Raw genomic sequence first — 24,088 nt, 5'->3', positions numbered from 1 at the left:
TTATTTATTACTTAATCTTCCCTGTATTTTGGTATTAATAGACACAGTAACTCTATCTGTCAGTACAATAAGAATACACATTTTTCGAAGCAGATTATTATAGCAACTTTTCAACACAGAATGTTTTTTTAATAACAATAATACAACAATAAGTATATGAAAAAACATTTATTTACATATTTCCTAAAATAATATGCATAACAAGTAACATATGATATAAATAGATGTATAAAATGGAATGAAAAGATGATTAGACTTATCTCAGTTCCTTATTTTCTGTATAAGGCAATAAAAAACATAACAGTGTACTACCTGAAAGCAAAAGCAATGATATTAACATTTAATAAAATATCAATAAAAATAATATTTATACGAATTTATTAAAATAATGTTATGAGGGGTTTTAATAATAATATTAATAACGTTAATGACGCAAGCAATAAGTCAAACTTAATTTTTGGAACAGAAATAAATGATCACATTTCGATTGCTGGTCATATTTAGAGATTTCAAATAAAAAATTCTTTTCGGTTTTAGGTATTAAAAATATCTCAAAGATTATAAATAAGATTTCGATTAATATTTTTCCTCAATATCAAACTAACTACGCCTGCGTGATACTTACATAATACCGTTCCTCCTATGTAGAAGAACGTGGGAAAACATCCTATTTGGAGAAGTACTGGGAACAACATGCTTCCAGAAACAGCGCCTATTCTTCCGATCATCATAGCTATAGATAGCGTTAATGTTCTAAAATAAAACACGTAATTACATAAAGAGAAACTTACTTCATATTTCTATCTGTACTTGGCAAGAGAGTACGATAATATGCGTGTTTTCCTGGATTTGAAAAAGAAAAATAAATCTCAGATATTTGGTTCTGCCGATTGTGACGTTTTTTTTATTTTAACTAATGGTGTTGTTGAAACCAAATACTTTGCAGGTTACAGGCCTCGTGCAATATTGAATTACATATGCAATTACATTGTTTTGTTGATGTACAGAGTGGTCATTTGTAAGTATCCCCTGAACTAGAATATATATAGGGTTGGTTAAATTATAAAAAAAGTTGTATATTTTCATGCCATTTTAGATTATGACACGAAATTCGTGGTCAGTTGCACCGTTCTTGAAATGAGCTGAAAAAACTGAAAACTTGTTTTTGCTTATTTTTTCCATATTTTTTTTATTATTGAAAGTGGAGTAGATAATAAAAATTGGTATGTGTGCTAAACACGATATGCTCTTCCTATTGCAAAGTTAAAACATCTCCAGGACTCTTAGATCTTCATAATTTCTTAACCAACTTTTGATTTTCTTTTGGACGCCATATTGGATTGCTCCACCATTAGATAAAGCATTAAATTTTGACTTCAATGTATAATACGATGTACAGATTTTATTAAATGCCAAAAAACGCCAATTTTATGATTTTTTCAATTTTATCATAGTAGGTATCCATAAAAAAACAATGAAAATTTTGACATTTCAGTTTACAACAAAGTATCATTTTTTTACCACGGTAGCGTAGTCGCTCCAGCACGCGGTGGCAAGCATTTCTCGGCCAGACTTCCTATTCTGGTCCAGGTTCAATCCCTGGCGTTGGCACTGGCAATGTCGATGGATAATGGGTGTTTGTACGCGTTTTTACAAGTGTAAGCCCCTTCCGCACAGCCTTTGGCTTTGGGTTTGAGGGTTGTCTCATTTCTGTGTTGTTTTATGTTTTTAAATAAGTGCTCAAATGTTTTTATTATTTATTTGTAATGACTCAGTATTCAATAACTGAAATGCTAGGTACGTTTACGTTTTATTATGAAAAATTAACAATGCCTTGTTCAATATTCCCCGCTATATTCGATGCAAAAAAGTATTCCACAAGTAATGTTTCTTACTGAATCTTGAATTGTTTTCAGTGAAACTGATTGAAGCACTTCTACTATTTTTACTCGCAATTGTTCGATACGCTGAACTGGTCTTTACATATTCTTTACAAATCTCCAGAGAAAATCATCCGAGGAATATAAACAAGGCGATCTTGACGCCCAAAGTTTAGGACTATTAGTTCCAATACAGGAATCCAAAACGATCATACAAAAATTGTTTAACAATTCTGGTATTACAATTTTACTGAAACTAGTTTAAGTTTTTCAATTTTTCAAAAGATATCTTATTTAGAATTTCTTAAAAATCATTTCTTGGAAACTAAAAATATGATTTATCAGTTAAATTGTGGAATAAAGTAAGGACCTATAACTGGTCGTGGAAAGTGCTTCAACAAATATTTACAGAAAACCGAATTTGTGAACTTTTTTGATAGTGTAAATGTGTTTGTTTCCTAAACATTCCACTACTATTCGTAAACAATGTTTCATTGTCCATGATGATCATTCAAGAAATTTTAGTTTGCAATGCAAATTTGTGACTTACTTTCTGTCACATTGCAAGTAAAGATTGTTCATGTCAGTCTTTTCACTTTTTGAATATTGTGTTTATTACATTACAAATAAATAATAAAAACACTTGAATACTTATTTACAGCAGTAAATGACAGTTCGTTTACTTTTAAACAGAACTGTCAATTTTTTTTTATGATAATGGTGTACACCTTAAAAGTGACCATCCTATATATTTAATATAATAAGTTTTATCTTTAACACATTTACAAGTAAAGTTAGAACTAAGGAATTTTTTCTTAGAAATAGATACAAAATATTTCAGAAAAGAACAGAGGCGTATTACAACTGGTATCATTGAAATACATTAATTTGTATACCTAATTGTAAGTGAAAAATACATACGAAAATATCGCGTCTCTTAAATACAGTTCCAAATGTCAAGTACTATCCTCCTTAGTACACATGTTTTACTTTATTTTATCTAATCTTATCTTTTTTTTTACGTAGCGCTGTGATAGCATATTTAATTCATATTTGTAGTAGATACAGTACGACTGCAACATACATCCTATAAGTAAATATGAACATTTTTACCACTAACTCAAAAGCAACAATTAAATTTTTTTTCTAAGAACACAATTTTTTTAAATTAATTTCTTCTTACCACCTAAGGGAGTATAAATCCATAAACTTGTTGAGTTAATATTATACAAAAAGAAGTACAGAAATGCAAACTAATTAACACCAAGTATTGGGCCTAACAAAAAGTTTTAAGTTAGTAAATATAACAGTTGAACAGGTTACTTAGATATTTCTGTAACTCATAGGCATCTCGTTAGCACTAATATTAATGGGAACAAAACGTCGAATAATTTATTACGCTCAGGATGTTGCTTTTGATGCGTCAATTAGGTGATTAACACTTTGACATTTGTTTCTGAAGCACCCTGTCATCATATTTCTGTAAGTATGTAATGTTGTATAGTATCACATGATTTTATTTACATGGACATGGAAATTCCTGCTTCCATATTCCAAATTTTTTTTATAAAAATGATAGTAAAATTAAAGCATCATTTCAACCAATAGGCAAGAACTATAAATAATAAAACACTATATTCATGCATTTTTTTTATATTTTCGAAATTGTTATCTGAATTGTTCAAAAACATTAAAACGAATTGAACTCACCTTAGTGTTGTAGGGAAAATTGCTACGACGACAGACAAAATAACATTGATACAGATGCTCATCATACCAGTAAAAACTGACGAAAGAGCTATGGTTGTTGCGTTATTCTGTGATATATACAAGCTGCAACTTGAAATACTAGATAGGAAGCCAAGGATAACTAAAATAAATTTTATAGTTTGACAAAAGTAAGGGAAAATTGGGCGAATACTGTACTCACCTAAAATTTTCTTCTTTCCTATCAAGTTGATTATAGATCCTGTTACCAAATATCCTCCTAAAGATACAGATGACACAATAATGGAATTAATGTAGACTGGAGCATTATCCATATTCTGAAACAGAATTAATTAACATTAAAATAATATACACCTACAACAAGTTTTCAAGTTGTGTATAAATAAAAGAAGAAATAAATACAAGGTGTTTCAAAGTGAGTGCAGGAATTGAATTTTGTGCCATTTTTCCTCTATATTGGCAGCATTCTGTGATATGACATTTTGTAGCACATCGCGGTTAGTCGATATGGAGCAGGACACGACCAAACACCTTATAAACTATTGTCTATCTACACAATGAAGTAGCGAGTGACGATCTTCAAAAACGCGATAAATTAGATTACAGCAACAGAAAAAAGTCGAAAACATTGCGGCTGTTAGAGATGGAGTGATGTAGTGTCTAGAAACCTCAGTATGTTCTTGGTTACTACAGCTAAACATTGCCAAAAGCACCATGTTCAGAATTTTTAGAAAGATCTGCATCTGCACCCATTCAGAACTCTGTTAACTCAGGAGCTAAAGCTCAACGACAACTTGGTACGTCGGACATTCATCAATTGAATATATTTTGTACTTACGATAGTACAACCAGTAACGGCTTTGTTTGGTTTTAATTGTTGCAACATTGTACATAAGCTATCAGTGCTACCATTGTGATGCAACTTGTAGTCCTCAATAGCTTGAAACATTTCTGGCAGCCACAATCGCAGCATACTGACACTAAAATGTAAACAAATTTTTAAAGAATGTTTTTAATATTAGTAACCGTTCTTACCTTTGAAGATTACATATCTGTATAAGACAAACCAACACCATTTTAATTGAATATGGTGAATGGAATAATGGATTTATCTGTTGCCAACCTTCTTTTAAGGCCTGAATTTTTGTTCTGTTTGCTGTCACTTTCCCCCCGTGTTTGCTATCAGTTGGAATAGCTGTTTCATCGACTAATTCTGTTATCTACAATTTATATCATAGTTATGAGAATATTTTTTTCCCACTACTCTTTGGAATAATTACGGGAAAACTCTCTTCTGGTTCACCAGAATTGATTCTATAGACTTTTCTAAAGATTTTCAAAGCCTTTTCATTTTTACCAGTTGTCATCAAAAACTTGGGGCTCTCAGGAAGGAATAAGAAAACAATACCACTATAAAACGCAGGAATACTGCATAAGAGAAGGTAGACGTTCCACGAATGATACACTAAAAATTGTTAATACGTTAATAACAAAACATGTAGAGGGTGATTCGCAAAATTTCTCGACCCTATAGCTTCATTACGGAAAATATGTTTTGATTCCATACATCTTGTTGATATGGCTCCTAAGTGGTATTAATAATTGAGACTTAAGAATTCTGGAAACCTTATTTTTCTTCAGGTACAAGTAAATTATCTGTTACAATATTATTATTGAATTAAAATAAAATCAAAAGTTAAGGAATTTTATAAATTTATTCATAGGATAAAATTTAAGAGTCCCAAAGCACCCTTGAGAAAAAAAAAATTATTCCAATTTGCTTCAGAAAAGTTGGATTTGAGCTTTGAAATAATGCCATCTAGTAACCCTTGCATTTATAGATTGAAAAAAATTCTATTAACGAGCTATCGGACCTGGGACAAATCATCTTGTATATATTTGTTGGTTTTTACCTCCTCCAAACAAAGAAAATTCCCAAGCACGTGGTAATATCGCCCAAGACAGAAGAGGCAATATTATCGTTCCTATGGTATTTACAGTACCAATTGTAAGCTGTATTCTTGATCTATACTTGGCACAATGAAATTCTGATAAATACGCGCTCATAGCAGCAAATGGCCCATTAATTCTAAAATAATCTATTTTATTAGATATATTTGCTTTACAACAAATGCTATTTTAAAAATTATAAAGGAAAAGGAACAGTCAAACAATATTTGGGATAAATAATATAATATACCAATGGATCAATCAATTGAAAATAGGTAACTGATTTCATATTTCACATAACATACATACAAGTAATGATATCTCATGAAATATTTATTGAAGGACCATAGTTTTATTTGACAATAATGTACTTATAAAAATGGAGTATTAATGTTATTGTGATTTATATCAATGAATTTATCTGTCACAAAGTGGATGTGATAACTACACTTACATGAATCCTCCAAGAAATTTGCAGATAATCAGCGGAGTAATTGATTGAGAAAATGCGCTGAGAAATACGAAAGTGCCATCCAACAGATATCCGCAAACTAAAAGTTTCTTTCTTCCTAAGGTATCGAAAAGGAATCCCCATATTAATCCACCTGATATCATTCCTAAAAAATTCATCTATAAAATGAATATCAACATAATTATTTGTAGCTAGCTTAAATTTTAACTCGGCAGTACAAGTGTATCATGCTAAACTACACTGAAAGAAATGTGCTCTATTTTCATTAGAATTAATTCTAAAAAAATTGTATACTAGATGTGACAAACAGATGAATATTGTATATAAAATGCGTGTTGGTAACACAGTTGTATAGTGATTCTGAACCACATTCTTATTAAATTATTGTATAACTGATGTACAACGTTGTTCACGAAATGGTAGCTATAACCGTTATTTAAATGTTTCATACTCGTTATTAAAACATCGGGTACTAAGTTTTATAATAGTAAACGTATTAAACTGCTGCATACCCTTTTTTATGATCGTATCCGCTTATGCACCGAGAGGTGACGATCACTTAATTATAAGACGCATTTTACACGTTAAAAACGGAAACATAATAACATTTATGTTTAAGTAATTTAAGTATTTGTGTAAAAATGCACTTGATCAAATAAATCAGTGTTAATTGATTTGGAATACAAAAAAATGCAAAGAAACAAAAATTGAAGATAATAGAATGGCGCATGTGATGACCTATATTATTTGTAACATTATACAGGGTGATATATTTTATTTTTGACAAATAATGATCGATGATACCCACACCTCCGCCACTGGTAAGTTTCTAAAGCTGGTAATTATTTGTTTCATACCTAGTGTCATACTAAACATGCACACCGAATTTTGTTAAATTATATCAAGCGGTTTAGAAATTAAAAATTAAATACTGATTTTTTTTTAAATTTTTGACACGTAGCTTGACAATCGCTGTCCTAAGACCCCACATTTATATATCAAAAAATCCTTATTTTTGGCCACAGAATACGCCCCTGGACTTTCTACCTCTACTTAAGAAACACCCTGTATACAAGTTAGGATATTGGTCTTTATACAACAAATCTTGCAATTCAAACATAAAGTGTATAAGACATAACATTTTATAAGTAATTTATTATAACCTTTATTTCTTATATGTATAAGGTGTATTAAGTGCATTCCAATTAAAGTCATTAAATAATGAGCATGGATATGAGATGTTTTTTTTAAATAAAAGTTATACGTATACTTTTTTATAAAAGTTTTCATATGCGCTATACACATTGTTGTAGAGAAACAGTTTCATAAGTCCATTTCTTTCAATGTAATACAGAAGAGCCATATTACATAACATTTCTGTAGTGCAAAGTTATGAAACTTAACTAATTCTTTCCCTTTTTACTTAGGTGTTTCATTCATTTATTCCGTTATTTTAAATTGAATCAATAATTTTTAATTTTAGGAATGCGATATTTTAGAAAACAAATTAACCACCATAGTGTAACAAAAATACCTACATAGTGGTTGCAAATTTGTATCTATCTGTGATCCTACCTGAAGAATTAAAAAAATATAATTGCAGTTCGCTTACCTATAAACGTGATTGAATTCAGAAATCCTTTGTCTTCTAGCGACAAATCCAAGTCACACTGGGCTGGTGAAAAGATGAAGGACATTGTAGTGGTTTCGAACACAGATGCAAAATTTGCTGGTATAATTACCAAAAGTAGTAGAATGTTGAATTTTCCAAATCCGGTTACAGTGACGGCATTTTCAAAAGTTGACGGTGTCTTCTCTAAAAAGTACGTGAAATGTATTTCATAATGTCAACACGGATTTAATATTGATTTATACATTATCAGGTACGTACCTTTTAATAACAAATCCATTATACTATAAAAATAAGCCTTACTAATTTATGATGTGTTGGTCTCCACTGAGAGTGGCATACATTTTACACTATTTTACAGTTCAATTTCAATATTACTAATTATTTATATCGTAACAATAATTAAGATTGTATTGATTATCTCATATACTCTTTGAGCTTCATATCCATACAGCTTTGACAGCGGCTCTCAACTTATATGTAGTATTTGATTGGCGATAAAAATTATGCGAATTTAGACTTTCTCTATTTAAATGTTTCAATCGATTAGTTGACATATTTATCCAGAGAAAATTCATTTCTTTTAACAATGTTCCAGGTTTGTACAATTTATGTACAGCATATTACACCATATTTCAGCATTTGAATAATAAATTAAATATTTTTGCTGTTGATAAGCAAGGAACTAAAAAAGTAATAATCACAGCCCCACAAAAAAAGTTGAATATCACCGACCCCAAAAACGTATAGATATGTAGTTTTACTTTGTGGGCAATTGATTCTTTACATTTGACTTTGAACTGACCTTATCGCAGACCTGATGGGATCAAACGGATATCGGATTCAGATTTACCGACCCCAAAAACGTATAGATACTCGTATGTATGGTTACTTTGTTGGCAATTGATTCTCTACATTGACCTTCAAGTGAAATTCAACCAGAGCTGATCGAGTCAAACAGACACCGGATTTGGATTCAGCGAGCCCAAAAACTAAAAAGTCAAGCTGAAGAATCTAAGTTGACTGGTAGATATCACTATTAGCTGATTGACTGACACTTTTTAACAATTTCAAAGAAATGCAGCTTATAGTAAACTTAAAATCAATAATATCCACTTGAAGACGTTGTCAGTGGTATCTATTAGATATGAATTTTTTATCTTATAGTGTCTAATGAACAGATTTTTGCAAATCCACGACTAGAATTTTTTGCTTCCAACGAATACATTTATCCTTTTTAAAATATTCTTTTGGTTCAGTTGCAATAAAATGTCCAAGTTTTTTGAAACAGAAGGAAATATTATATTGTAATAATTATCAAAATATAAAATAGTATTAGAGAAATATAAAGGGTATATTCACTGTTTCTATTCTGAAATGTTTGACAAGGCTTATTTTTAAAAATGTTAAATTTACGTTTTAAGCCTTAAAAACATTTTTAGAACTGCTTTTAAAAATACTACAAAAGATGATATTACAATATTCGATGCTATTACGATTATCACACGTTTTGAGTGGATTGCTTTGATGTTATCTGCCGAATTCTTGATTTTGAATTGCAAATTTCCACATGTGCTGCATTGGAAAACACCGTTTACATATTGAGATAAAATTATATAGGTGGTGTTTGATGTATTTATCAGAATATTATGAATTACTTAATGCCTAAAAAGTTATTTTGTTTCGCTAATCTGATGATTTCGCAGTTTTCTCTTTATGTGTAAACTATACAGGCTGTTACAAATTCGCTTTTCACTACAGGGATCTCGGAAACGGTAAGAGGTACGAAATAGCTTAAATGGGGTCAAAGTTGCGTAATCAGGGGACTAACATTATACCTCTAAAAAATCAAGGCTAACATGATTAGTTTTCGAAATATTTGAAAAAAAACGAAATTTTGGAAATCCGTTTTTGTTTCACTTCAGCCTTGTTTGAGGTGATATTGAAAAAAGAACAACACTTTCTCACGGCCACTTTTTACCCTCTATCGAATGGCATAATCAATTTTTGTATGTAACGTTTCGTCTCTCCAGGACCATTTATTTTTTTAAATACGACCCTAGGAATTTTATTACAATTTTTGCAAGCCTTCATGACCCTCAATACTGTACTGCCTCAGCCCGAACAAGATTCAGACGTTTAGTCTCGAAAAATTCATCTTCAGTGAATTCGTTCCAAGTTTATCTAAATTTTTTATTTAGTTTTCTTTGTTTATTGAATTATCATACACTGTAAGTGTCGTTAGACCCTGTGAAATTCATCTAATTATTTAAACTATTACCACCACGCGTTACAATAAAACATTTATTATTATTAACTATTACCATCACTGGTCACACATAACTCAACAAGTTGTTGCATCAAAATTAAAACATTACTACAATTTTAATTTTTTTATGACAAATTAATTCTTAAAAATGCATATGCAAACAAAACGCCAACTGAATATTATTCTTTAAAAAATTTCAGTAAATGTTCAAAAACATTTTCGTTTTAGCAGAGGTTAAAAATGAAGATCAGCTTAATATTATTGGATTTTATTATATCTGTAACTGCAACTGTGAAAGAGCATGTCATATGTATTTGTATGAATATCCTGAAAAAAAAATAGATCGGAATTTGTTTGAATTTTGAGCACTCGAGAAGCCTAGAAATGATGTCAAATTGATGTCCCAGTCTCCCTGAATTTTTCAATTAACATTGATGAAGTTAAATCACTATTTCGACCATTGAGCGAGAATTTAGCTGCCCAGAGCCTTCATTATTTTAAAAATATTTCTAAACAATGAAAACGCGTTGTTCTCTCGTGTAGCGCTCCATTTTTAATGACCCTGAACTGTCGGTTGTCACGCTGTCTTTTCTTTGGTTCGCAACACTTTACTTCACAAATGGCGAAAATTTCTAAAATTTTGAATCACCCGATACTTAATGATTTCTACTGTTTTTTAAAAGTGTTAAATTAATTTAAACACGTGAATACGGATATATACAGGGTGTAACTAAATATGTGTAAAACATTTAAGGGGGTGATTCCTCATCGAAAAAAAGATAGGATCTTTCATATAAAGAAACTTCATTGGAGCATCCCTTGTTAAGATACAGCCCCTTAAAGGGGGTACATAAAATTTGTTTAACAATTTTTTTCACAAGCACTAAACAAGTTACAATATTGAAATTAACCTGACATTTTCTACTACCAAAAAGACACTTAGCCAGTAATTTATTTGGTTTACCCCATGGTAGTAAGGGGTGGAAAACGCAACCCCTAAAATTTATTTCCAACGTAATTTTTTGTCTTATTATTTTTTTACCATTTAAAAAATTATTTCCGATAGCCTGTTTCATTCTAAAAAAAAATGTCTCTTGAATTTTTTGCCCAAATTAAACCAGTTCGCAGTAAAAAATTATTTTACGAACAACTACAGAGATACATCGTCATAAATGCGGACTGGATTTACTGTTATTTTGTAGTTACTACCTGCATTAAATGATTAAAGGGGAATAATCAAAACTAATTTAATAATAACAAAACATACAACATGTAGAAATCATAGTAAATGTTCAATATGTCTACCTTCAGACATTACGCATGCGTCTAGACGTCGGCGCATTGAGCCACGTATTCGCTCAAATATTCCTGGAGTCTCTCTAATTACCCTGCACGCATCGATAATGCGGTTTCTTAAGTCCTCTACATCGCGAACAGGAGTACGATAAACCAAATGCTGCAAATGGCCCCAAGTAGACAAATCCAGAGGATTGAGATCCGGGGATCGAGCGGGCCAATTCTGTGGTCCTCCTCGACCTATCCACTGATTTGCATATGTTTCAGTTAAATGCTGACGTGCTACTTGACTAAAATGGGCGGGAGCCCCATCATGCATAAAAACCATATCCCTTCTGACGCCCAAAGGAACTTCCTCCAGCAGTACGGGGGGATGCACTTTTCTTAAAAATTGAACGTATGCCTCACCATTTAATCGAGGAGGTAGAAAATGAGGCCCAATTAAATAATCCCCAATAACTCCGACCCACACCTTAAGAGAAAACTGTTCTTGATGGTTAGTTTCGACAATAGCGTGATGGTTTTCATCAGCCCATATGTGGTAATTATGAAAATTAATAATCTTGTCCCGAGAAAAACTACATTCGTCTGTGAATTCGATCGTCTTCAGAAAGTCACGATTTCTTCTAATCATTTCCAGCATCCAATTGCAAAATTCAAGACGGTTCGGAAAGTCTCGCGGTAACAGTGCCTGTACTCGTTGCAGATGGTAAGGGTATAAGAGATGTTCCTTTAAAATTCGAAATACCGTCATATGATCAACATTTAGCTGGAAAGCAATCTTTCTAGTACTGGTAGTAGGTTGTTCTTCTATCAAATTAAGTACTGCTGCCTCAAGCTGTGGTGTTCTTACTTCTCGATGGCGACCACAATCCTGCGTTCTTTTGTTGAATGAACCATATTCACGTAATCGTTGATGAAGTCAGACAAATATTCTATGTGAAGGATGCTGCCGTTGAGGATACATTTCAGCATATCTTGTAGAAGCTTCTAACCCATTCCCCTGCGACAGACCGTAAACGTAATGCATATCAGCCATTTCCTCATTTGTGTATGCCATTTTAATAACAAGTGAATTATTAAAGTAACAAATTAAGAACAGAACAATACACAATTAGTATTACTTCAATTTCAAAAATTTACAAACTGACAGCTTGATTCCAATTTAATTGTCAGTATCGCTAATGGCGGCCTACTAGATAAATTAGTTTCGTATTTTCGTTTTATGGCGATATGTATCTTGTTCGTAAAATAATTTTTTGCTGCGAACTGGTTTAATTTGGGCAAAAAATTCAAGAGACATTTTTTTTTAGAATGAAACAGGCTATCGGAAATAAATTTTTAAATGGTAAAAAAATAATAAGACAAAAAATTACGTTGGAAATAAATTTTAGGGGTTGCGTTTTCCACCCCTTACAACCATGGGGTAAACCAAATAAATTACTGGCTAAGTGTCTTTTTGGTAGTAGAAAATGTCAGGTTAATTTCAATATTGTAACTTGTTTAGTGCTTGTGAAAAAAATTGTTAAACAAATTTTATGTACCCCCTTTAAGGGGCTGTATCTTAACAAGGGATGCTCCAATGAAGTTTCTTTATATGAAAGATCCTATCTTTTTTTCGATGAGGAATCACCCCCTTAAATGTTTTACACTTATTTAGTTACACCCTGTATATTTTTTAAATTGATATTGATAATGAAAATGTAAACTTACTTTCAGATTTTTGACACTTTGTGGGCACAGCCTCTGATACTATTAACATATTTTTAGTCATATTTTGTAATATCAGGTATTACCTAATTTTACTGCTACATAATAACCATATTTTTATTAGTTTTACAACTAGTAGTTGGTATATAAATCACTTTTTATTATGGAATTATCCTCGTATCTTAAAAACGTAAGCATCTTAAGAACGTTTATTTTATTAAATAAATATTAGCAGTTTTTAAATAATGGTGCTAAGATTAAAGCCGAATATAAATGATTATGAAGATCTCTCGTGTAAAACAGAAGTGTTGTTGAAGAAATGAAAATAATTATTAGAAAGGATTAAATTTTTCAAGCTCTATAAACAAATCGTTTATACATTATGGATTCGTTAACATTAGTTTAAAAATTTCAGAAGTTTCTTGTCAGTATAACATTGTTTATATTTTTAATTCATAACAAATTATCTTTCTTATTAGTTTAATTAATTAAATTATCTTTATTGATCAAATAATTGAATTAATTCATTGATAGATTATCGATCGAAATTGTTGCTTCAGATTACACAATATGCGTGAAAATTTAACAATTATAGTCAGGCAAACAATCGGAGTATTACTAAGACAACAGTATTCATTCACGTCATTCCTAATTATTTCAATTTTACTTTATGTTAACTTAAGTTGTCAAAGGCTAGTATTTAAGGAGTTTATTGGAGTGTTTATTTCATCCATTGTAAAATTGTTTTAGGTTCATGAGAGATGATGATGGTCGAATAAATTAAGAAATATATACAGTATGTCCTAAAATGATGGATACAAATTCATATTTTTTCCAGTTGAAATTTAAAAAAATCGCTGAAACAGATCAATCAGTAAAATGAAATTTTCTCTTTTCTGCAATATTTCTTTGAGCCATGTTTGACATACCTATAACATTACCGACATTTTTTTTAATAGGACGCTCTATATTTTATAGTGGGTATAAATAGATAGCCCTTCTAAAAACGAATTTAGTGATATAAGGTTATATCTATTTTTTTGTCATAATAGTTGTCAAAAAATGGAGGAATTAAATGAAAACAATAATTTAGTACCACTTTTTTATATTACAGCAAATATTTGGTGTTCAAAGTTATCAATTACATTTTGAATTACGTTTGGTGTTATGTTTCGAACTTCTTCTCTGATACAATTTTTCAATACTTCAATAGTGTCTGGTCTGTTGACATACACTGCTTTTTAGATAACCCCGCAAAAAAATCTAGTGGATTTAAGTCAGGGGGGCGTGGTGGCCATTCAAGCGGCCCTCTTCTGCCTATCCATCGATTTGGGAAAATTTCATTAAGGTAATTTCTTACATCGAGGGAAAATGTGGAGGGGCACCATCTTGTCGGAACCAGACATAATCAGCAGGCAAATCGTGCTCGTTAGGGTAAGGAAAAATTAATTCCAGGGCTGGAATTAGCTGAAAATGCAAACAATCTAAATAAATGTCGCCTATCAAATTGCTCTCAAAGAAATAAGGTCCCAGTATGCGATTTCCTACTATTCCAGCCCAAACATTCACTTTTCCGGACGTTGTGTATGTTTTTCTTGCATCCTATGTGGACTTTCTGTGCTCCAAAACCTAGTATTTTGCCTGTTCACGGTTCCGTTTAAGCAAAAAGTTGCTTCGTCAGTAAAAATTAAGTGATTTTTGGGTTGTCTTTCAAATAAATTTCTAATTTCCTTGCAAAACTATAATCTTCTGTCAGTGTCATCTGCACATAGTTCTTGTAAGACGTTAACTTTATAAGGATGCCACTTTTGAGACTTCAGAGTTCTGTGAACTGAGGACTTCGACAAGTTGAAGTTGGCTGATTGTGAGATAGATCTAATGGATGAGTGACGATTTTCAATAACGGCGAGCAAATAATAAATATCTGAAGCAGTTCTAAAAGAATATTTAAAGGTTATCCTATGCACGCCCAAATTATCTGTAAATAATTTTGTACTTATTTAGTTTAGACTTATCGGCGTTTGCTCTCTTCGTCAGAAGTAATTTTGAAACTGGATATTTCATCCTCGGATATATTTTGTTAGCAATACCAATACTGTTTTAATCTCGTTTTTCAATATTACTTTCACTACTATTTTAAAAAAAATAAATGTATATAGTGAGATATCCCAACTAAATTAATTCATCTTTCGTAAGTGTAAAATAAATTTCAGTAAGTTGTTCTTCATTGGAACTGCCCCTCTTTATAAAAAGTGATTATTGAAAGCAGTTTTATGAGTGGGCTTAAAAACCTGAAATGTTAAAAAGTTTACCAGTCCTTTTTGGAGATTTGTTTTAAATTAAATTTCACATTAAAAATCGAGCAGTGAACAAAAAATATTATCCGGTGATAGTAAACTTTATTTGGATCACAAGTACAATAAATTAACTATTTATATATTTACTAAAGGAACTTAGGATCATCGCAATTCTTTGTTTTCTGTATTGGGATACAACAAAGAGAGACCAGCACATCCTAAAAATAAAAACAGTTACTTTCTGTTTGTTTATTTATTAAAATATGTATTATACCAAATGCAAGTAGTCCGATGAATACAAAAGGTGGTGCACATCCAGTATACAGTAAATATGAGAAAATAACGTTACCAAGTATTGTTCCTATTCGTCCACTCATCATGTGCAGAGAAAGCGATACTGTCCTGGATAGAAAAAGAAATTCAGTATTTTATAAATACTTTTCTAAAGGCTCATCGTTAATGAAAAATTCATACAGTCAGACTGATGCGAATAACATTACTGACTATTTTACAATCAATGGAATAAAAAAATACCTTAGAGTTGTCGGAAACAGTTCCAGTGTTACTGTACTTAGCACGTTTTCACTGACACTGATAAATGCTAAATTCATAGATGACAAAACTAACACAGTTGATGAGTCCTGGGCGAAGTATATCGAAGTTGAAAAACTTCCGGCAAAAACGGTCATAATAACTGAAAAAATTTCATATTAAGTTTGTTCTTTACCTAATAGTTTTTTAAGTTATTGCTTTTTGAAACAACTTCATATTATTATGACAATCGGTAAGTAAAATTAATATAATGTTTGATGAAAACATGTATATACAGGGAGTTCTGGAAAAAATGCCATAAATTCAGGACCATAAAAAAGATCTTTTCCTAAGGGCCATCATAATACTAACGTTTTACTTTTGAGATGTGTATTGGGGTGTTAAAAATAATTTTTGACAATCAAATTTTAGCTATACTTGTTCCAAAAAACAAAATGCAATAAAATTTGGAACGGGTAAGTTTGTGAGGGCGCTAGTTATGCTACGTTATTAGTTTTTGATCATCTACTAGAGGTCGCTGACCTTTTCCAGTAGCATTTGATGACATAACCTTTTCGATGACAAGTTGGGTACATATTCCTTGTAATAAGTTATTACAATATAAAATTTAATTTTACATGAAAGGAGTACCCTTACATTAGATGAACACATACAGTTTTTGAGAAAAACATTATTCACTGTCCCAAAGTAAATCAGTTTGAATTCCTTAATATACATGGATGGAAACGGATGGGGGCTTTAATTCTTTTAATGAAAAAAACTGATTTAGATCAATTTATATTAGTACAATTTGGCTGCATAAAAAGTTATATTAGTAGGTAGGTATTAATTAGTTGAAATGGAATAAGAAACGATTTTTTGAAGGCCCTTTATGTATATCCAAGCAAGCTATCATATTGGTCATTTGTTTTTGGATACCCTGAATATGTAGGTATTACATAATTCTAGTTGACTTTGCTCAGTCAGTTGCGTTTTTCTAATTCCTTTGGCAAGTAAAATGAAAATTTATATTATAGTAAGGGCGTGCACTGTGAAGAACTTAACCTCAAAAAATTTAAGTTAGAAAATGACAGTACTAGGTAAAAATTATCTGAGGTAAATTTTAGTGCACTCCACTGTTTCATTATGATTTGGTTAAAAATATTATTAACGAACTGTCTCAAAGACAAAAGGCACACGGTTTTTAGAAAAAATCTTATGTTTTACCAGCTCCTGAATTTATAGTACCATTTTTCAAAACATGAAACGTTGTACAACAATAATAAACTGAAACCAAAAGACAATGTCTTCATGATTAAAAAATGTAGGTATATATTTACTTATCAGTTTCTTTTTTCCCAGCATATTTACAAATGGTCCAGCCACTAGAAAAGCAACTATTCTTGATGCGCCCACTACTATAGAGTTAATGTATACAGATTTGTTATCTAAATTCTGAAAAAAAATAGTTGTGGAGAAGTAGTTAAGACATTTCGAATTGGAAAGAAATTGCTAATTGGAAAGTCCAATGGTTTGTTATAATATCACAGAGAATTTTAAAGGTATAACAGTAGTAGAAAATGTATTGAAGCATTGTTATTACTTACGACTGAACAAGTTCCAGTTGAAGAATTTGTTGGAGTCAAGTCTTCCAGCATGGTGCATAAATCGGAACTCATACCATTATGATTGTATTGAAAATCATTGATTGCTTGAAAAAGTTGCGGTAACCACAATTTTAAGGTATTTGCACTGAAAATATAGATGTACACTTTATTAAATAATGTTTGATAAATTGAAATACTTACCTCATCATAATCAAAAAGCAGTTGGTACAAGCGAGTAGTAATTTGAAAATGTAAGGCCGTTGAAACAATGATTTTATTTCATGCATACCTTCCAATAAAGCCTCAGCAGTACTTTTTTTAGTAGTGTTGTTTGTTTCTGCGACTAAAAACTTGATCTAAAATGTGATAAAAAATAATTTTTTATCATACTTGCTACACGATAAAATATTTTCAAGTTTTAATTCACTATACTCCGCGGTCGAAATTATAGACAGTGACTCATCGCTAGCTTTTGGACTAGTAAGGGGGATGAAGCGTGCCGGGAACGAAAATCCATTGGCGTGTCTGCAGAAAAGGCAACAAGATATAGAAAATATTGAAAAAAGATAATAAAACATAACATCTAATATTTTTTTTACGGTTTGCTATAACCGGCACTTTGAACCATTTTAATTATTACAGCATTTTAAAACGTCCTAGTTGTGTTTTGTTTTTAATTTATAAGTTTATTATAGCCATGGAATTAGACCCCTCGTCTACGCTTATGCTATGACGTTTCTCAGGACGGATAAATCAAGTCCGTTTACACCCAATAAAAAAGAATTTCCCTATTCCCTACCAAGTGCAAAAGACAGAGATAGAATATAGATCGACGTTCAGTGTAACTCAGTCTATAGACGATTATAGATTTTGTCGATGTGCGTAGCGAGCGGCATATTGAACCGTATAAAAATCATTTTATATTTTATACGCATTATGGTAATTGTGTTTTTATATTATATCTGAATCACTCTCTATAATTTCGACCGCGGAGTATAGCTACGAAAGAACAAGTGAATTAATATCTGTCGATAATACAGGGTGTTAGAAGTTTGACTGCCTTAATTTTAACAGACGATGGAATACAATAAAATAAACAACCAAGCCTTATATGACATGGATCCTAAACTCAACCATTTCCGAGAAAACAATTATCAAATTCTCTTCATGTATTAATTAAGGAATATCGACATAACTGCGTGCATAGAATACCATAAAATACAATGTTTATCACTTTTTTGAACTTCTTTATGCTTAATTCCATATTTAGGAGAGATTGAAAAATACCCAATGTTTAGAATACGTTTATATTTTGTCATTGCTAATTCGAAAAACTTATGTAATTGTGAAAAACTTACCGGAAAGGTATTTCTTGGTCTCCCTGTGTTAATCCTGTACACCGTTTCAAATACCTTGAGAGCTTCTTCATTCCTTCCCGCGCTCATCAAAAACTTAGGACTCTCTGGCATAAAGAGATACACTGTTGCACCCAAAATCGTTGTTAGTGTACATATCAACAAAAATACGTTCCAGGCGTGGATATCTGAAAGTCGTGTTAAAAATATAGTTTCATATACTTAGTATTGTATTGTGCTTAATTTTACCAATGAAATCGAAAATTTTAAAGTCTAAATTTCTTGGCAGAATGCCCCATGCAATCAGAGGTAACAGCACATTACCAAAACTTAGTATTATTCCTCTTACCATTTGTACTCTAGCTCTGTATTTTGCAGAGTGGAACTCTGATAAATATGATGTAGCTGACTCAAAGGGACCATTAATTCTAAAAGGAAAATATATTTTCTATGAAAAAAATATTTTTTGAACTATAAAGCGGTAATATACAAGATGTAACTGAAATAAGTATTCAAAGTTTCTGAGCTTGTAAAGTAAAAGTCGAAAAATGACGAAAACTTTAGTACAATTTTTGTCAGTGGCGGCTACTAAGGGAGCTACGCTCTCCTAAAGGGTAACCTCGGAAACAATTTTTAATGCGTAACATCCAAACGGCTCGACATTAAGTCACGAAATTTTGGTGAGATATTTACCTTGACGTGCTTAATAAGTCTCATAAAATACATTTCAAAATTTGCTACAGGGGCGTGAGAAAATGCAGGACCCAGGGACAAATTTAATCATATCTTTTTTGTAGTCAATTTTTTCTAGTTCCTGACTCGAAAATATTGAAATTTGAAGTATTTAACATATAAAAGGTCCTCTTGTTAAATTTCACTAGGATGTGCCGTTTTCCAGTAAAATCGATTTCAATCATTCCCAACGTGCTCCAAATTCAAGTTTCATTACATAGCAAAATAAATTATTTGCAGTGTGCCATGAGAAAAACAACTAGCCTGGCAGTTAACAGAAATGTCAAGTATTTTTAGTTTCAAATTTGTGTCATTTGAGTATTCGCAGTGCCGTTTTATAGTAAATAAAAATATCAAATAATTTAAAAATGCAACAGTATACATTTTCTGAGTATGTAGATATGCTTTTGACGTTAGGTGAATGTCATGGAAGCGCAAGAGCAGCCGCACAACGATACGGTGAAAAGTTCCCCAACAGAAATGTGCCCAATTACAAAACATTTCTTTGCACAGAAAGGCGTTTGCGAGAACGGGGTACGTTAAAAAGGAACAATTTTGAGAGAGGCAGGCGTAGAATAATTAGAAATGTCCTGAATGAGGAAAATATTTTAAATTTAGTTGAAGCTAACGCCACACTTAGTACAAGACGACTATCAGTTCAAAATAACATGTCTCATATGACAGTATGGAGGATAATGAGAGAACAACAATTGTATCCCTATCATTATAGACAGGCCCAAGACATTTTACCACAGGACAGGCCCATGCGCAGACAGTTTTGTCAGTTGGTTTTAGACAGGCAAGCCGAAGATCCGATGTTTCTATCGAATATTATTTTTACCGATGAAGCTACCTTTACCAGAAGCGGTGTTTTTAATATGCGCAATGAACATATGTGGGCCGAAGAAAATCCTAATGCTCGGAAGGTAACCCATTATCAGCATTCATTTAAAATAAATGTTAGGGCTGCCACATTAGGAAATAATCTATTTGGATATCACATCATGCCTGGAAATTTAACCAGAGCAATGTACCATCAACTTTTGTCTATTAGATTGTATGAATTTTTAGAGGATATTCCTTTGGTAAGACGAGGTTCCTTATGGTACATGCATGACGGCGCTCCTCCTCACTTCAACTGTCAATGTCGACAGTGGTTAAACGAGCACTTCCCAAATCGCTGGATTGGCCGAGGAAATGATGCTGCCATAAATTGGCCTCCACGGTCACCAGACCTCAACCCAATGGATTTTAACGTGTGGGGTCAAATGAAACAAAAAGTGTATTTCCAAGCTGTTGACAATGAGGAACAGTTGCGTCAGCGTATAGAAAATGCATTTAATGAACTCAATGTGGAGCACAAACTATACCGGAACCTATTTTCTTTGGAAAACAGGTTACGTGCGTGCATTAGGGCAAACGGCGGACATTTTGAAAGTTGAATCTAGTCTGTCTTCTTGACTAGGGCACATTTTCTGCTAAAGAAATTAAGATATTTGGTTAATTTGTTAAACTAAACTAAATGGTTTAAATCTGTTAAAATGTTACGTAAAAGTTTCAGCCGCTTACAATAGTTTAATAAATAATCTCATATGTATCTATTTTTTAGCTTTTATTTATATCACCATATTTTTATTTGTTACTATTAAGAGTGTTAAAAATATTTGACATTTCTGTTAACTGTCAGACTAGTTGTTTTCCCCATGGCACACTGCAATTAATTTATTTTGCTATGTAATGAAAGTTGAATTTGGAGCACGTTGGGAATGATTGAAATCGATTTTACTGGAAAACGGCACATCCTAGTGAAATTTAACAAGAGGACCTTTTTTATGTTAAATACTTCAAATTTCAATATTTTCGAGTCAGGAACTAGAAAAAATTGACTACAAAAAAGATATGATTAAATTTGTCCCTGGGTCCTGCATTTTCTCACGCCCCTGTAGCAAATTTTGAAATGTATTTTATGAGACTTATTAAGCACGTCAAGGTTAATATCTCACCAAAATTTCGTGACTTAATGTCGAGCCGTTTGGATGTTACGCATTAAAAACTGTTTCCGAGGTTACCCCTTTAGGAGAGCGTAGCTCCCTTAGGAGCCGCCACTGACAAAAATTGTAGTAAAGTTTTCGTCATTTTTTGACTTTGATTTACAAGCTCAGAAATTTTGAATACTTATTTCAGTTACACCTTGTATGTAATAATTATAATATGTATAATAATAATATGTAGAGTCAAAATTACTAACAATAATCCATTAAAAAATTTTGCTATCATTAGCAAGAGGATATTTGGCGACATAGATCCCATTATACCGACAAGTCCATTTAAAAAATATCCATAAGTAATAATTCGCTTCCTGCCTAATGAGTCGCTTAAATATCCCCAAAAGAATCCACTGGTAATCATTCCTGAAAAACGATGTGATTAAATGTACCTATTTATCTAGTACCCCAATTTTTAAATTAAAATTTATTTAGAATTTTAAAATATTAAATACATGTATTTGATTTATTTATAATTCTTATTAAATCTAATGTGCGACCATTCTAAACGTTAACAATGCTCGTATAAAGATAATCATTAAGTACAATTACACTGCTGGAAATAATAATAAATTTACTTCCAATTTGAATGAAGTTTTTATAATAACTTTTTTCAAAATTAATTATCCATATTTATTAAGGTGTTTTCTTTATTTTCATAAAATTTCAGCATAAATGCATTCTTTATCAAAAAATTATGGCAACTCAAAAAAATATTGTGCATTTTAAGACCTTTCAACTTGGGCAAAATATGCATTGCTTTATGATTCTCGTATGTTCTTTTCTGATTTTCGAAAAATAGCAAAATGTTGTAAATTCTCAGATATTCAAAAGGTAAAATTCGAATTCTGCATGATCAAGGTCTTGTTAATAGTAAGACTGCTATCGAATTTGGTTGCAATCTTTGCATACTGAGGAATCAAGGTCTGTGTAATACCAGAAAGTCTTCCGGAAGGAAACCCATACTAAGCGTGCAGGACGTTCAAGCAGCGTCGATCTCAACAAGCTCCAATCGTCAAGTCAAAACAAAGTTTCGACCTTGAGAGCTCTCTTCGCACTGTCAGACGAGTTTTAGCAAACTGGATTTTCTTCGTTCGAGCTAAGCAAGTGGAAGCATCGTCTCTGAAGGCAAATCACAAAGAAAACGGCCCTCGATTTGCCGTTGATAATATTAAACAGATTGGAATATTGTGTCGTTTTTTGGAAATCACTTAGACAATCACCAATCAACACAAATTTAATTTTGTTGTTTTGAAAATCATACGGAATGATGAAAAGAAGTTCAATCCGTGATTATTGATTGGCCTGATGGTACGGGAAGCATTTTAGGGACAGAATCAGCTAGTGGCGTTTGCTTCCGATTCGATGAGCAGCGAAAAGTATCAGGAAATTTTGGACACTGTTTTGATCCCATTTTATGAGGATCCAGGTGACGAATCACTCATCTTTCAGAAAGATGGACAGCCAACTCATCGCAGTAGCAGCACCCGACAATGGTTGAACGCATCTCAAACTGATGTTCCGAATTGGCCAGCAAGCTCACCGGACATGAACCCGATGGAAAACGTTTTGGGGCATGCTTGTGCAAAACAATTTACGACGGAATTGAAAAATTTCGTGCAAAATATGAATACCCGTACTTTTCCAGTTGTAAAGCAAAATGGTGGTGTCACAGATTTATTAATGTTCTTTTTTTTGTTAAATGTTGTGCAAAACCGTACTTATCTTATCAACTTCGACGTCACCTGTTACATGAGTGTTGTATAATAATGAAAAAGTAATATTAGCGGTCGATAAAAGGAAGCACAAAAAACAGGCACTTAGGTAGGAAATTCTGGAAGGAAGCCTAAATAGTCGAAAATAAGTAGTTGAAGTGAGAACAGTGTGCAGATAAGTAGCAAGACGATCGGCGGGCAGTGTGTCAAAGTAGTAAAAAGTACAGTGGCTATATGCAAGACAGTGGCGACAATAGCGACTAAACCCCGCCCATCCGCCATGTTGCATCCAATGTCAAATTGAAAGTAACTTTTATAAAAAATAAATTAAGCACAAAAGTATTTTTCTTTTAAATTTTACGCACAGTTTTAGGCAAATAACTCCTTTGGAAAGTGATTTTAAATAATGAATGAATATAGAAACTACTTGCGCAATAGGGAAGGATAAATATATAATAATAACAACTATTAGCTTATATTTTCTAGGCAAGTAAATTTAAGCATACCTACATTACACAATGAAATTTATTGGGTTTACATTAGAAAAACGAATACTTAATACTAGTGATAGTATGTATTTGTTACAATAAATGTCCAGCAACACTTTTACTTGCAAGCTTTTTGCATGCTTTTTGACATTTTTTGGAAGCTATTTTTAATCGGAACATAATAAATCTTTTAACAATTTTATTTTTGATCTGATGACAATTTGGTAGATCTAAATTTAAACCAGACATTTCTTTTAAGAAAAACTCTTTTAAATTTATGTTTTGTCAAGATTCAATCGCAAAAAATGTTGTAAAAGTACTTTCCATCTGCAAGAAGAAACAAAATACCGCTTCATTGCAAAAAAGACTGAATGTTCTCTAAA

General features: G+C 31.9%; 2 protein-coding genes across 4 annotated transcripts in view; both read right to left on the bottom strand.

Moving 5' to 3' along the window:
• Positions 1-153: 153 nt before the first annotated feature.
• LOC108904395 (synaptic vesicle glycoprotein 2B-like) lies at positions 154-8,016 on the bottom strand. Its single transcript, XM_023455493.1, has 11 exons — positions 7,922-8,016; positions 7,643-7,846; positions 6,013-6,175; positions 5,522-5,697; positions 4,889-5,073; positions 4,644-4,828; positions 4,447-4,588; positions 3,811-3,925; positions 3,591-3,750; positions 626-753; positions 154-312 (listed from the first exon to the last, which is right to left on the bottom strand). Exons 1-11 carry the CDS (start codon positions 7,938-7,940, stop codon positions 257-259), a joined length of 1,533 nt encoding a protein of 510 aa, XP_023311261.1. The 5' UTR covers positions 7,941-8,016; the 3' UTR covers positions 154-256.
• Positions 8,017-15,326: 7,310 nt separating this feature from the next.
• Positions 15,327-24,088, bottom strand: part of LOC108904371 (synaptic vesicle glycoprotein 2B) — a 20,036-nt gene continuing 11,274 nt past the window's right edge. For all 3 annotated transcript variants that reach the window (XM_023455538.1, XM_023455529.1, XM_023455533.1), the window contains 9 exons: positions 21,706-21,868; positions 18,975-19,153; positions 18,729-18,913; positions 17,572-17,726; positions 17,371-17,515; positions 17,104-17,218; positions 15,767-15,926; positions 15,507-15,634; positions 15,327-15,450 (listed from right to left, as the gene is read on the bottom strand). In XM_023455538.1, coding sequence (XP_023311306.1) covers positions 15,395-15,450; positions 15,507-15,634; positions 15,767-15,926; positions 17,104-17,218; positions 17,371-17,515; positions 17,572-17,726; positions 18,729-18,913; positions 18,975-19,153; positions 21,706-21,866 — 1,284 coding nt within the window. In that variant the 5' untranslated portion in view covers positions 21,867-21,868 and the 3' untranslated portion in view covers positions 15,327-15,394. The remainder of the gene's footprint in view (positions 15,451-15,506; positions 15,635-15,766; positions 15,927-17,103; positions 17,219-17,370; positions 17,516-17,571; positions 17,727-18,728; positions 18,914-18,974; positions 19,154-21,705; positions 21,869-24,088) is intronic.

The sequence above is a fragment of the Anoplophora glabripennis genome, unplaced genomic scaffold, assembly GCF_000390285.2.
Source record: "Anoplophora glabripennis isolate ALB-LARVAE unplaced genomic scaffold, Agla_2.0 scaffold115, whole genome shotgun sequence".
Classification (NCBI taxonomy): Eukaryota; Metazoa; Arthropoda; class Insecta; order Coleoptera; family Cerambycidae; genus Anoplophora; species Anoplophora glabripennis.
This window is presented reverse-complemented; position numbering and strand designations above follow the sequence as displayed.